The following is a 16,035-nucleotide window of genomic DNA, read 5'->3' on the forward strand; positions in this document are numbered from 1 at the left end:
TTTGAATACTTTTATCATTAGGTTTTGTTTAATCACAGTTGATTATGCAAGTGTATTTCCTTACAAATGATTGTGATATCTTTGAATAAAGTTAGGATTAAGACAAAGCAAGTATCATTCAATGTTCAAAAAAAGAGATGGAGTATAATGAACTTCAGCCTAAAACAATGAAGGAAACAAAACAGCAGAATGCCAGATTATGAATTTATTAACCTTATTTAATTCTTAATAAATCCATTAAAAGATGTGAAACAATAATTTAAATTTTTAAAAATGGGACTGACATTATCTAAGTAATTACAAATAAGTTTATTTCACACATTAATTAGCATAAATGATAATGGAATATCTAGTAAATTTGATATGTTTGCAGGTTATATTAAAATCAATGGGCTATTGAAATTGTATTAATAATGTAGTTTTGCAGAACCACTTGGACTGTTTGGTGAACTGGGCTACAGTCTGGTAGATACCTTTTAATCTTAAGTAAAATTAATATTATGTAAATTACTAACTATCAGAGCATCAATTCTTATAAATTTGAAGGAGAAACCAGGTAAAGTTCATTGCAAACATCTGGGTACGACTATTACAATATGCATTGCTAGACGTAGAGAAAATGGTATCTCAGGTTTTTCACTGTGAGGTACTGGTTGAGCCTCAATTAGAAATACTGTATTCAATCTTGGTTCTTATTTTCACAATGATGTTGGCTTGTTAGTGAAACAGAGAAGATTTATCAGTATATATGATTCCATGTTAAGAGGGATTACCAAAATGGGACACTTTGAAATCTCTGGACAAGCTCTTTTTCTAGAAAGCACCCAGAGAGAAATGATTATAGCTTTTCAGATTGTTAGAGGTTTGGAATCCATAATTCTAAACAGCAGTGAAACTAGAAATAAATTATTTTTGAACATACATAATTTACATACAACTCCAGATAAATCAGTGTTACTTTTTCTTGAGAAGGTGATAAGCCTCTGGAATTCTTTGCCTTTAAACAAGGTAGAAGTTGCAAGTTTTAAGAGAAGGTTGAATGATTATTTAGGAAGTCATAAATAAACACAAGAAAATGACTAATTTGGAGTAAAGTGGTATCAGAAAACCTGAGAGTTTAGGTGAAGCAAATGACTATTTATTATCTCAGAAGAAAAACAATTTTTTTTACTTTGTAACTTCTTTAAAAATACTTAACACAAATTCTCAAACTAAATTGTTAGCACTAAGTTGAGTCGTTAAGCCAATTTTTTTTTTTTAAAGTGAATATTGAGAAAATGTGCTTATTTTAAAATCATCTTTCACACCTACACTTTATTTTTAGGATTACATTAACACCACTCTCACACTTCTGTAAAGTGTAGGCTTCATTACTACTAATAGCTTGTTCCATATTTCAAACACTGTGTTCAAAAAATAAATGTCTTAATTGAAGCCTAGCCTGTCTTCTTCCTTTCATCCTATTACATTTAGAATATAGCAAAGAAATAAGGAGTCTTTAAACTACCTCTTCTACTAATAATCTTGTAAAATTAAATACGATCACTTCTTGCCCTTCTTTTGCAATAAAAAAAAAAGTTAGATCTTATCCTCTCTTTATAAAGATAACTCTCCTCAAAATACTCATTGTAGCTTTCCTATGAACTCTTATCTAGTAATTCAATATCCTTTCTCAGCTAAGGAGACCAAAACTGTACACACTTTCCAATAGATTCAAATCATTCTGTACTTCAAGATCAATACAATTACAAACACCTGAACTTTACTATTTTACAAATTATGAAACTATCAATAACAATGCAAATAAGAACTAGTAAAGGCTCGAGCAATGATCCTTGAGGTACTTAACTAGTAACAATGATCCAGTTTGACTGGATTCCATTAACAGAAACAAACATTCAGCTTTTTCCAACTACCTTAGAACTGAACTAACTAGTTGTTTTTCTCTCTCAGTACAGAAGCAGAATTGCTACCTCAAGTTCAAAGGTAACTCTTATCTTTCCCTTTAAATAAAAATAGGAGTAACATAAGTAACTGTCCAATTTCTACAGACATACCAAAATAAGAGATTTCTAAACATTAATAAAACTTAAAATGCTAGGGATAAGCATGTCTGGCCTTAGTGCTTTATCTACTTTTAATCTCTCAGTTCTAAACATCAAGGGATTAATATCTACATGTTTCATGATAATCCCAATATTGTCTGTAGAATGTTCATGGTCAGACACATTGCTAATATCTTAAAAAACAGAAAATGCATTTATCAGCCATGTAATAATCTTCAACAACAATTTTACCAAATGGCCAAATATAACACTTTACATACCTTTAATGTACCTGAAAGGTCTGCCATTATTGCCTAGATGTTTTATTGTAAGCCTTTTAAATTTCTTAATTATTTATTTAAAAAAAAACAAAAAAACTGATCTTCTTATAGTTGTGACCTTCCATCCATCAATTTAACATTCTTAAAATGATAGTATTATTTATCCCAGATTTTCTCTTTTTATCTATTACACCAAAAACAAAACCCTTTTCTTATATTGAACCTTACTCTTTAAAATAATCATCCAGTCTTCATTAAAATTCCTTTAACATTCTATTTTCTGCAACATTTGAATGCAAAATATTCTATAAATGAAATACTTTAGTTAAAAACTAACAGCATTGGAGTTTTCCAAATATTAAAACTTGAATCCTCTAGTCTTATCGTTGGTGTTTTTTTTTTTTTAAATGGCATCTGTACACTAATACAGGGTGTTCGGAAAGTCACTGTGCACTAATATACTTATTAACAGACATGTTTCAACATAGAATACAGGAGGTAAATATGAATAACAATTATAAAGAATGTTGAAAGTGTCCCCGTTAGCATCAATACAGGCTTGGATCCTTCTTATTTTGTTTCTAAACACCGCTATCAGTTGTAGGCTTGAAATAGAGTGAATAAATGCTGTTATAGTTGCTTTCAAAACTCCACAGTGACTTTCCAAACACCCTGTACAACTTAAAATCCCTTGTTCATAAAATGTTAACCAATGAGGAACACATTTAACTTTATCTCTAATCAGAACCTCATTAAGTAAACTGAGGACCTTTTTTGCCTTTTGTTTAATATTTCTATCTTTTCAACATAAAATCTCATTTCCTGTATTATTAACTAGCATACTGTCTAGAGATCTACAAGAATTTGTAATAGCCATATGGAGATTTTATTTGTCAGCTCTACCTTGTTTCTGCTATAAAGCTATAAGAATACAAAATGCTGCATTAACCATCAGCATAAAGTAGACATTAACATAACATCTACTGTCATTGATGCTTCAGTTAACATCACTCAAATTATCATTTGATTATTATTAACCTTCTGCTTTTAATAAATACATTTAAAAAATAAAGTATTTTGCAAGTAACAGTGCAATACCTCATTTAAATATGCTTTTCCAAGTTATAAAATAATAAAGCATGTTTTGCACATAATTCAGTTTTTAACATGTGTGTGTGTGTGTGTTTTCTTACAGCAAAGCCGCATCAGGCTATCTACTGAGCCCATCGAGGGGAATCTAACTCCTGATTATAGCATTATAAATCCATAGACTTACCACTATACCTAGCAAGGAGCCAGTTTTTAACCATGTAACACTAAGACTTAAAAGGCAAGATACTTCTGAAATTAGTAATATACCAATTAGAAAGCTTACACAGAACTCAATTATTTTTCTTAAAAAAAGAAGTAGCCAAAAGCTCCAAAAATAGACATGTACAAAGATTAAAAGAAGATAAAAATGTCCATTCCTTAAAGCATTCTGCCAGCATCATGCAAGACTTCAAATACAGGTTTAATAAACAACAACATCACATATTTAATTACTATTTAACTAACAATACGTACATTTCTAAATGATTTTACTCTTGTTAATAAACAAACTAGTTCAACACAGTTAACTAAAAATTGAAGGGCACCTGTCAATAACTACTTTCACTTATTGCCATATTTTTCATTATTATTCTTGTTAGTTGCAAAGCATTATTTTTTAACATTACTTCTCAAACATAAGTGATATCATTCTCAGTAAATATTTAAAATCCAAACTAACTAGTGCTCACCCAACATTTTAGTCACAATATTGCAATTCAAAACTGTATTTCTAATCAGATGAATTTGGAGATTTTAACATGCAAATAGTTTTCATATTGCCACTTCGAGATATTTTGTTCAAACCATCAACAACACTGAACTCACTGTTTAGAATGTTATATTTCATCCATTGCTTACAGTTACAAATGTTCTGGCTTAGCTTCTATTTGTGAAAATTGACATCTTTCTTCATTTTACAAGATAAGCCTCTCATAAAACTATATTTGACAATACCAAATATGTCAAGATGGTAGTTTTTGGTTCCTGCATCCACTAGTATGTCAGAATCTTTTTTCCTGTCATCCTATTGAATGGGTTCCCATTAAAATTAAACATTTTATCGAAATTATTACCACTAGAATGAATTATCTCATGTTTATCTTAATCAATGGTCATTTGTCAAGTATTTGTACAAGTAACCAATTCATCCAAGTTATTCTGTAGTACTTCAACATCTTTAATACAGGTAAAAAAATGTTCAAATTAAATTTATCTGAAAGTATATTAATTTAACATTTATACATTTGTCAGTATTAATGCAAGTAACAAATTATAGGCCAAAGCATTAATCCAACCTTGCAGAACTGCACTTATAAAAAATTTCATTGAACTCCATTTATTAGAACTCTTTGGTTTACTTTTTTCTACTATGTCTATAAAAAGTACAATATAACTTACAAATTTCTCTTCAATCTCCAACAATGCAGTTTTCTTAACCTTTTGTGGGGCACCAAATAAAAGCTTTTTGGACATATATGTAAACTAAATTTACATTTTTAACCATCATCCAGATAACACAATATCCTTAAAAAAACCATTAAGTTTAGCAAAAACAAAGTTTCTCTTAAGTGAATTTGGGTTTTCTTTTATGACTTCATATTTCATTAGATAATTTTACAACGTTTTTTTGTTTTTTAAATAATCACTTTTCAGAGCAACTCTGCTCAGTATGAACCTCTTAAAATACGAACGGTACACAAAAACTTCTCTAATACCCTGCACTGGCTCATTATCTATTGAACTGTGACAACTGAGAGGCTTGCAGATTTTATTTTTGAACTTTTAAAGTTTAAATCCCTGAGAAAAAAATGGTCTTGTCATGATGCTTTACTTATTTTTAATCTCTCAAACTTTCTTTTTACTAAAACAACTACGACTGTAATTATGACATTCTTTCATAATTTTAGATAACAATCAGTGGTTTGAAATAAATAAAACAAAGTGAAATCCTTAAAAACTGCACGTTCTGTAGTAGTGCTTTCTTTCAATGTCAAATTACACAATGTCCCATTTTGCACTTGTATATTAGTTATTCCATATAGTGTTTTAAGACATTTAGTCATTTTGAATTTTTAAATAAAAATTACAAAACAATATTTATCATATGCATACCACTTACGTTCAAAAATTTGTCAATATCAGTCATAATATGCCTTAGAACTGAAGTTAATGATATATACGCTACTACCAGTACTTTAGGCCTAGCAAGTAGCTAAATCGTATAAGCTTAATTACAGAATATTAATAACTGGCTAATTATTAGAATCATCAATAATCTGTGTAATGGAGATGTAAAAATAACGTCAGTAATATTAACCTGTTATTATTACAAAGAATGTTTGCATCAAATTCACTCTACATAAGAATACCAGCTGACTTCTGACACAAAGTAAAGACAAGGAAAAGTTAACAGTAATAATATCAATACTACTATCACAAACCTAAATTAAACATGATGCACTAACACTTCCACGATCATAATACGAAGTACACTTTCCACACAAATGAGTCATTAAGCTGTAACCAACACTGTCTGACTCATAAGATTTGCGTTATATATCCCAGTGGTAGTAGTAATACTTTGTAATATTCAAACAGCGAAACTTTACCCATTTCTGCACTTTCGCACCGTTCTCTCATACGAGAAAATTCCTGAAAAGAAAAATAATAGTAATAAAAATAATGCATTAGATAAAATCAGACAAATCCAAATAGGGCAATGTAAACAATTACTCGTGTGTATCACGTGATGTGTGGCATTCTTTCGGCATCTCAAATAAAGTAAATATATCTTTTTGAAACTTTCTTAGTTACGGTATCTCTATTTTGCTATACAAGTATTAAAGATGTAATTCTTTGATAGTTTTAATAATATTAATTTCTGATTAGAGCGAGTTACCTACTTATATCAAAATATTAAAAGTGAACCGGGTAATGATTTTAACACATTAAATGTGTTTTTTTGTTTTTATTTATTTATGTTTATGTATACGAATTAGAATGCATTGTTTCATCAGTTGGGGATAAAGATTGTTCCTATAATAGAGCTCAGAATTTCGATGTATGGAGGATTCACATCTGTGCGATACCACAAAATACCTCACATTTTGAGCACTTGTTGCTGTATAAGAGCGAATATCAATTCCTCCGTGTATATGATTGGCTGTTGGCAGAGCTCTCTGTCTCTGTTTTAGTTCAAAAATATAGATGGCAGCAGACATTCTTGGTAGCTTTGTTATCTAAACAAAATATAGATCATTCTGGTAACATCGCTGTTAAAGACTTTCAGTCATAAACTCAATAATATTTCACGACTTTACACCAACTTAGGACCCTTAGATTAGTTCTAACTCAATATAGCCAAGCTAACAATGCAAAATCGTATCTACAATTTCTCCTAGTGACATAGTAGTACATCTTCGGACTTAAACTATAGAAACCGGGTTTCGATATCGTTGGTGGACATTGCACAACTTGTTCATTGTTTAGCTTTGTGTTTCACTGAATAAAATAAACATATACATTAATATACTATAATAATAAGAAATTAAAATAATAAAAAAGAGATTATTAAGTATTCTAATCAATACTGTTAATGAAAGTAATATTAAAATCATTAAAAAGTATACTTTAATTTCTTATGGAACACATAAACATTAGTTGTTATGTTCGTATTCTTTCTTAGATTTAAACATAATTTACGGATAATATGCGGTCATTTAACCATTCAAAAATGGTCAAAGACCCCATGAGAAAGGTAAAATTTAAACTCACTTTATGTTTTTGAAGAAATAATCAATCACCATGTGAGATAAGTAAAGTTGTCTTAAATATAAAATTGTCTTAATTTTCGAACCTTATATTTGTGTTCTTTATTCCTATTGTCTTCATAACTAAGCTAAAAACAAATTTTGACTTTGTGAAATATTCAGGTGAATTAAAATGTAGATTTGAGATCGTATTTACAAATAAAACGACTAATTACGCTCTAAAAAAAAAAACAACAAAACGATTTAATTGAAACGCAACATTTCTGCTTACGTCTTTGTCTAGAATTACAACGTCAAATACAAATACAAATACAAATTTATAATTCAAAAGAACACATAAAAAATTAAAACTCACTTAACATTGTTAACGTCACGCGCTTTCGCACACATGTTAAATCTAATTAGAATGACTAACTGACAGAAAATCACTAGAATATAACACACAGAGAGAAAATAATAATTACAGACACCACGAATTATTTCCGTATATTTTAGGCTTCTTTAGAATATGTTTACCAGCAAGTTGGAAAACGTCTAATCGACTATTCACCCCATTTTTGGTGTTGTTGATGGCGAAATTACATTTATAATCAATAATATATTACTGAACAAAAACAAAGAGACTATTCTCAACAACATCCCTCTCTCCAAAAACTGTATCTTTTATTTTATCAAAGTGTATGAATGTTGCTATTTCTATACAACTACCTAATAACGTCAATTTTGTTTGATATCAGGTCATTTCTCTATTGATTTTTCTACATACAAGGCTCGGCACGGCCAGATAGTTAGGGCGCTCGACTCGTAATCTGAGGGTGGCGGGTTCGAATCCCTGTCACACCAAACATGCTCGCCTTTTCAGCCGTTATAATGTGTCGGTCAATCCCACTATTCGTTGTTAAAAGAGTAGCCCAAGAGTTGGCGGTGGGTGGTGATGACTAGCTGCTTTTCCTCTAGTATTACACTGCTAAATTCGGGATGGATAGCACAGATAAGCTTCATGTAGTTTTGCGAAAGTCCAAAAATAAACAGACAATCTATATACAAATTAATTTTTCGTAAGAATTATGATATGGCGAAAATACGAACGTTATATCTAATTATTATCTTTTTCAAACTTCCTGTGATACATCAAAACCAATCAGTGTTGCGGCTGATTTCGAAACAATAAGCTACGAAATGATGTTCATTCTATACATTAAGGCCTCGTTGGTCAAATAGTAGCCAAAGTGTTGATGATGGGTGGTGATGACTAGCTTTCTTCCCTCTAGTCTTACACTGCCAAATTTGGGACGGCTACCGCAGAACAGTCCTCGTGGAGTTTTGCGTGAAATTCAAAACAAACAAACCAAACCTGACATGAAATTAAGTTTTTACACTGAATAATTAAACTACTTTGTTTAAAAAAACAACAACAAGCAAACAAATAATACTTAAAGGTTTTGTAAATTACAATGTTAAACGAAACATTTCTAAAGACGAGATGTCTTCTATTAATAACAATAATTTGAGTGTAAAAGCCAGTGATAAATGCAAATGGTTTGTTACATCGATTATTTGTTTTTGAATTTATGCAAAGCTGCATGAGGACTATCTGTGCTAGATATCTCTAATTTAGAAGTATAAGACTAGAAGGAAACTAGTCATCACAACCCACTGACAACTCTTGAGCTACTTTTTACCAACCAATAGTGATATTGAACATCACATTATAGCGCCTCCAAGGCTGAAAGTATGAGCATGTTTAGTGGGATAGGAATTTGAACCCGCGACCCTCTGACTGGGAGACGAGCACCCAAACCATTTGACCATGCCAGGCCTTGATATAGTGAAGAAAACTACTTACGCAAAAAATGACAAAACATCATATTGATTATCCAACTGTGTAGAATATCAACAGGAACCAAATTAACATCTCAAGGACAGAACTAAAGGCATACTGAAAGAATGAGAATTGGTTCTAGTATATCTCCATACCTGTTAAATAAGCATAAATCTGCACATTCTAAGGCTCCGAACTTGTACAGATTGCCGAAAGAGAATAAAATTGTCAAGAAAATTGACAAGCTTCTCAGAACTGTAGTTTCTACATGTATTTCTCCTTTATCTTCTTTAACCAAGCTTTTAGGGATAGTACTTCATTCATTTCTAAACTAAGTTTTTGCGCACTTAAACAATTCCCTTGACTCTTGCAATAGGTTAAAGAACGATAACTTCCTTATTGGCCTTAATATGCTATTATTCACTCTGGATGGTGTTACCATGTTGTCCCTCTATTACCATAGGAACAGGAATAAAAGTAGTTACGATAGTTTGTTTTTGTTTTTGAATTTCGCACAAAGCTACTCGAGAGATATCTGTGCTAGCCGTCCCTAATTTAGCAGTGTAAGACTAGAGGGAAGGCAGCTAGTCATCACCACCCACCGCCAACTCTTGGGCTACTCTTTTACCAACGAATAGTGGGATTAACCGTCACATTATAAAGCCCCCACGGCGTAGTTATGAATCCGAAGAAATTTAGGGCCCGACATGGCAAAGCATGTTAAGGCGTCCGACTCGTAATCCGAGGGTCGCGGATTCGAATCCCGGTCGCACCGAACATGCTCGCCCTTTCAGCGTGAGGGCGTTATAATGCGACGGTCAATCCCACTATTCGTGGGTAAAATAGTAGCCCAAGAGTTGGCGGTGGGTGGTGATGACTAGCTGTCTTCCCTCTAGTCTTACACTGCTAAATTAAGGATGGATAGCGCAGATAGCCCTCGAGTAACTTTGCGCGAAATTTAAAACAAATAAATGAAGAAATTTAATTCTTCCTCAATTGAAACTTTGGATATGCCTCTTAAATTAATCGAGAATACTCTCATCTACGTTCTGATGAATAGTTACTTTAAGTTTTTCCATATTTTTCGAACAAATACAAGATATTCCCATGGATAAATACAGTGCTGTTGTTCTCGACGTAATTTTTATGAACGTCTTCGAAAGCTCTGCAATTTTGTGGTGATAGTTTGAAACGCAGCAAAAGCCTGATAGATAGTATCGTTACACTGATGACATCTTCAGTATTTGGAATCATGAAATTAAATCTGTCTCAGAGTTTGTTCATTTTCTGAACAATTTACTCCCTACTATTTAATTTACTTTTTCTCATACTGAACAATTATTTCAGAGCCTTACCGTTTCTTAGTACTATGGTTTCTGCTGAAAATAACAAACTTGTTACTAAAATGTTAAACTATTATTTTTAACCATATTGTAAACTGTTGAGTTTACATTTCAGCTCACACCATCCATCTAATACTAAACAGAGTATAAATTATTAAAACTATTGAAAGAACGTGCAGCACAAGCGACAGTAAAATAACATCCAGGTCGGACTTTAGAAAATCTCTTTGTTGCAACGGTTACCCTGATAACTATATTAAAAGCAAAATTAAGGTTTCTTGCAAACAGAATTAAACAAAAGCAGTTCCAAAACCTTCACAGACTGACAATGTCATTTGGACTTTTCTGTTTAACAATAAACTTCTCATTAAGCGTATACTTGAAGTTATAAAAAAAAAAAAAAATGGATTAATTATCCGTAATGTACCAAACTTGAGATTACACTAAACAATTACTTGTGTATTTGACTTTGAATAAGAAAAGTCATAGTAGAGTTGTCTTGCTAAAAACAATGGTCTGGATGACTCTTGTACTGTTAAAATTTAGTATATAAAATGGCATGTATTCAGCGTAATGATAAATATATTCATGGAACAAGTTGTTCAGTACGTGAACGTTTTAATTAATGAATGCCTACGTACAACCATGAATCTAGATTCTAAAGAAGACAAAGAAGACTTACAAAGCCGCTACCGAACACTTTCTAACAAAACATGATACATCAGATAAAACACAATTTGACATCAAACCTTTGCAAAATGTAATAGTTTCCCAGCTCGTAAGTTCAAACAGTATCTCATGATTCAATTTTATAAGCCTAAACATAAACAGAAATAAATTTTGGTCTTTGTGATCATTATTATTTTGTACGTGTATGTGTGTTTTTTTACAGAAAAGCCACATTGGGCTATCTGCTGAGTCCATCGAGGGAAATCGAACTACTGATTTTAGCGATGTAAATCCGAAGACTTACCGCTGTACCAAGGAGGGACTTGTACGTGTTTGTTCACTACTTCGCTTGCAATTTTCTATCACTTAGTTATTCTAATTCCTTTTAACACATCTATTATTAAGTTAATTTTTAAATGATGTGTATATATTCTTTTCGGTTATCGGTTCGATATATATGGACACTGTAACCCTCGAGAAAAGCGTAAGCTGAAACCTTGGGTTTGAATTAAATTGATTTTTTTCTGGACTGTGGTTAGTCGTAGTTTTTTTTTTGTAAGCATGGTTTCAATTATCTAGTTTGCTCTGCAAGCACTCCAGTGCCACGGAGGAGGGTGAGGGGAGTATTTCTGCGGAGTTAAAAACAATAGAAACCGGGTTTCGATACTCGTGGTGGACAGAGCACAGACAGCCTATTGTGTAGCTTGTGGTTAACAACAAACATTTTCTGCTTATAAAGTTCCTTCGATTTTAATGAAAAGTATATCTCTTTTACAACCAACTCAGATTTTCAATAATTTTATCAATAAATCAAATTAATTACAGTTGGTTTGATCTCTTTCATTTCGTGCAAAGCTACACAAGAGTTATTTGCGCTAGTTGTCCCTTATTTAGCAGTATGAGACTAGAGGGAAGAGTACTACTCATCACCACCCACCGCCAACTCTTGGGCTACTTATTTACCAACGAACAGTGGGATTGACCATCACATTATAAAGCCTCAACGACTGAATGAGTGAGCATGTTTGGTGGGACGGGGTTTCGAACTCATGACCCTCAGATTGCAAGTCGAGCATTCTAACCATGCCGAGCCAACCCATTATGTAATTTTGTGCTTAACTTTAAAGAATGACTACAACAAGAACTGCTCTGCAAAGTTTAAAAATTTCATAAGTTTGAGACCTGTCAAGTAGGTCTACTAAAACGGAAGGCTCAAACAGTATGTTATTATAAGATATATTGCAATTTACAACGTCTTAATTTAAATATTTTCTATACTATGGAGAGCTCGTCGTTACAATGACGTTAAAATTTAGAAAATCCATTAAATTTAAAGTTGAGTCATCTGTAGAACCTAGTAATGTTTAGGGTACAGTAAACTTGGTGCCAGTCAGTTCAGTGTCAGAAAAGTTATTAAGTGCTGGAAAGAAAAGTTTTCACTGTATTTTGCCATCAATTTATTCGGTGAATTATGCATTTGCTTAGCTATCAACGCTAGTTAAATTAAGCGTACCTGTAATAAGTCTTAGAATTTCTGTTAAAATGTTTACATGAAGCTAGACCTACAACTTGTATAAAAATGAGTGTGGCTGAAGTGTAACAAACATTTATTTAGCATTAATGGCATGAAGCAACCTTCTAGCTGAGAGTCATAACAATTATCAAGCATTAATGGCTGTTTTATCCAGCAAGTTTAGAGTGACATACCAGATAGAAGTATCTGAAATAAAGTTCTGGAGCAGGATAGAGAGGAAATAATAGACTTTACAGAACTTGCAGAAGGTATGAAGAGCTTGCTCAGCTAACTTTCTAAAATGCGCCTGGTGGAAATGCTCAATTGTTTGGTACGTGACCAATTTATAAATACTACAACTGGCATAGTTTTGAAAATTAGATCGAAATAAAATAGATGTACGTCATTACAGAAAGCTTTCTAATTGGCAATGGAGTTTGAATCCATTAAAGCTGCATATAAACAACTAAAGAAATATCTAGAACTTAAGATGAAGTTGTTACTCAAACGCATTCTATAATTATAGCTTGGAATAACGAAACGGATTATTTCGACAACCAAATAAAATAGGTGTTTCAAGAAGAACTTGATAGGACATGTTCCTAAGAGTTCAGAAGCAATTAGGTATAGAATAAAAAACTCCTCTTAAAGTACGCCAGAAAGAAGGAACTCCTATAAATGTGATAAACATAGACATTAAAACTGTTACTACACCAAGGAGACAATATCTTAAAAAGGAGTATTTGATCTCAAACAGCTCAAATTAGCAACAAAGAGTTAATCAGACATTGGAAAACAGGAATTAGCTAGATGACTGAAACAAAGCTCAACTGAGAACACTCTATCCGACCCAAGAATTCTTTGAGCTCCCAAATTGTGCACCAGTTAAAATAAAACATTAATTACATTACTTTGGCTATTACTCTCTGAAATTAGCAGTGTCGTTGGTCAAAACTTTATTTATTTAAAAATGTAACAATTAACAAGCCGTTACTCGTTACTTTTCAAAGAGATACCTGTATTATACATATAAAACATGTACTATGTACGTCGTTTATCATATTATATATAGATGTAGAAAACTGAACATGCATGATAGTAAGGAGCTCGGCCGAACCCTCTATTTTTGTGATGTAAAATAAACGATGCTTATATAGTTATAGTACAGCTGCTTATAGTATTTAATGTTTTTTACATAGTCTGTATTCTTCTAATGAAGCATTAGCTTTTTTACTTAAAATAGTAGCATGCATTATCGCTTCTATTAATACTTTGCATTGGAGATCCGAAGCCATATTGTTACTGCCAGGTTTTGTAGGCCAGATTCTTTACAGTACATGTCTTGTTGGCATAATAACTTTCGACAACAAACAAACAGCAACACAGTCAACTTGTTTTAAAATAATACATTAAAATAAATTCAGAGCTATAACTAATTCTATTTTTCGTCAAAGGCTAGTTTAGCTACTTTAGAACACAATCAAAATACGGGTTATTCTCCTCAGCACTGTTATTACAATACAGTTTGTGATATTTTCACTTTAATAATTGTCATTATACGCTCTTTATCACTAAACTCGCAATCAGTCAGCCTAGACATAAATAATAATCTTCTTGATGGGCATTTATACTCCGACAGAAATATAGAACATTCAGCGAAATACTAGATATTCTAATGCAATAATACTCAATTAAAGCAATGAGAAAAATTCAAAAAGTTCTAACAACATGATGCAACAATATAAGAATTTCTAAATAGATTGCGTGATCCAGGATACGATGGAGCATTCACCATAGCTGGCAAAAGATGTGATGTCCAAAATTAAACAAGGCATATGCAAAGCAAGACCTTGTTTACTCAGTTAGTATGTCATTCATTTAATATTGCTATTGTAAATTCATGTTCAGTTTCATCAATACGAAAATGATTATTCTCATTGTATCTTCAAATACACCAGTAGTATTGCAAACACGTTTAATATTAATGCTAGCATGTTACGAGTTAATCAATGACAAGCCCAATGTGCAGACGCAGAGAAAAGTTCTGCAGGAATTACTTTAAGAAAACAGTAACCATTCCTTTTTTTGACCACATTATCAGTAATGTTTCCTCCAGATTTGATGGACATGTAAAGCAAGCAGCACTAATTCAGAAATTTCTGCAGTCAAAACTCACACAAAGTTTTTCAAATCTTGATATTTTTTATGAAGAATTTTATCGACGAAAGACGAAAAGACTTCCTGTACCTCTCCAGGACAGGATCCACATAGTGGCTGACTACTTAAAAGCGTACTTCGGTGTACCAAATATATTTATGTTACGGAAATTTCCAACACTGCCACTGTTTATCACCGGTGTACACAAAACTAAAGCTCTAGCTTCAAAAATAATCATTCTGACACTACTATGAACATTGAAACTATATGTAACTTATTTGTGGAAAAGCACCCCAGAAGAATGGAGCATGTTAACATTTTATTTCAGTTGTGCAAAAAATACTTATATAATAGTAAGTGATTGAAATAGCTATTATACTACTGTCGTACAGAGTTGTTTTAATTAGTAATATAATTTGACAATTAAGAACTGCTCTGCATGTAAATAGTACAGTACTAATAAAACACAGATATATATTCTAATTTAAGTCTAACTGTACATGTAATAAATGTTACAACAGAGAGATGAGTTGTTGACTTTTCATTCAATTTTTGTGGATTTTATGTGAAAAGCCATGAAACCGTTTAAGCTATCTTTAATGTAAAATTGCATAGCATCTAATTCTTACAATGTTTTTTGGGGGAGCATGAACTATTCCCTTATTATATTAGAACAGTTTACTCTCTTATTGTGCTTAGCAGAATATGTTTTGGTTTTTGTTCTCACAAATTACCACCTCAAACATTTGATTTATGGGCTTGCTGAATTCTAAGCGTTGAACTCAAGAAAAAAAAAAAAGCAAGGTTTAACGATAGCAATTGAACGAGCTACTTTTATTTTTACTTTATAATATTCTAAGTAAAGGCAACGTATGACAAATACAATATAAAAGTAAGGAATACGAATGACTAAAATAAATAATAAGTAGCCCACCAATTAGTTTGAGACAATTTAACGTAGTTTAATTCATGCAGTAAGTGCATTATTAAAACGATTAGTTTGGTAAGTCAATGTCACAATTTATTAAAAAATAGTATATAGCAGCTAATATCAAATCTTCCTCTCTTTTCATCCTCAGCACGCCTTTTTCAACTGAAAATATCTTCTCAACTGCGGCACTTGATGTAAAAGTTGTATTTAATAAAATGAACACTGAATTTAAGACTGCATCTGGAAAAACGTCATATAAAATATTTATATAGAAAAAACTCCAGCTACTTGAGCATTTTTGTATCCAGTACTTTTGCCCCCATTGTTTGCAGGCATCTGAAATAAACGTCTTCTGCTTCTGTCGCTCTATTTTGATTAGGTAATTCTGCATTGTATTGTGCTGTGTGTTTTT

The 16,035-nt window shown here is 31.9% G+C and overlaps 1 protein-coding gene across 7 annotated transcripts in view; it reads right to left on the minus strand.

The window, feature by feature from the left end:
- The window catches only part of DEF8 (differentially expressed in FDCP 8 homolog), a 43,978-nt gene extending 37,789 nt beyond the window's left edge, over window positions 1-6,189 (minus strand). The window contains exons 1-2 of one of the 7 annotated variants that reach the window (XM_076514633.1): window positions 5,860-6,158; window positions 4,244-4,442 (exon numbers count right to left, since the gene is read on the minus strand). In XM_076514633.1, coding sequence (XP_076370748.1) covers window positions 4,244-4,265 — 22 coding nt within the window. In that variant the 5' untranslated portion in view covers window positions 4,266-4,442; window positions 5,860-6,158. The other 6 variants (XM_076514636.1, XM_076514638.1, XM_076514634.1 and 3 more) reach the window with 6 other exon arrangements.
- Window positions 6,190-16,035: the final 9,846 nt, after the last annotated feature.

This window comes from Tachypleus tridentatus, chromosome 7 (genome assembly GCF_004210375.1).
Source record: "Tachypleus tridentatus isolate NWPU-2018 chromosome 7, ASM421037v1, whole genome shotgun sequence".
In the NCBI taxonomy this organism is placed as follows: domain Eukaryota; kingdom Metazoa; phylum Arthropoda; class Merostomata; order Xiphosura; family Limulidae; genus Tachypleus; species Tachypleus tridentatus.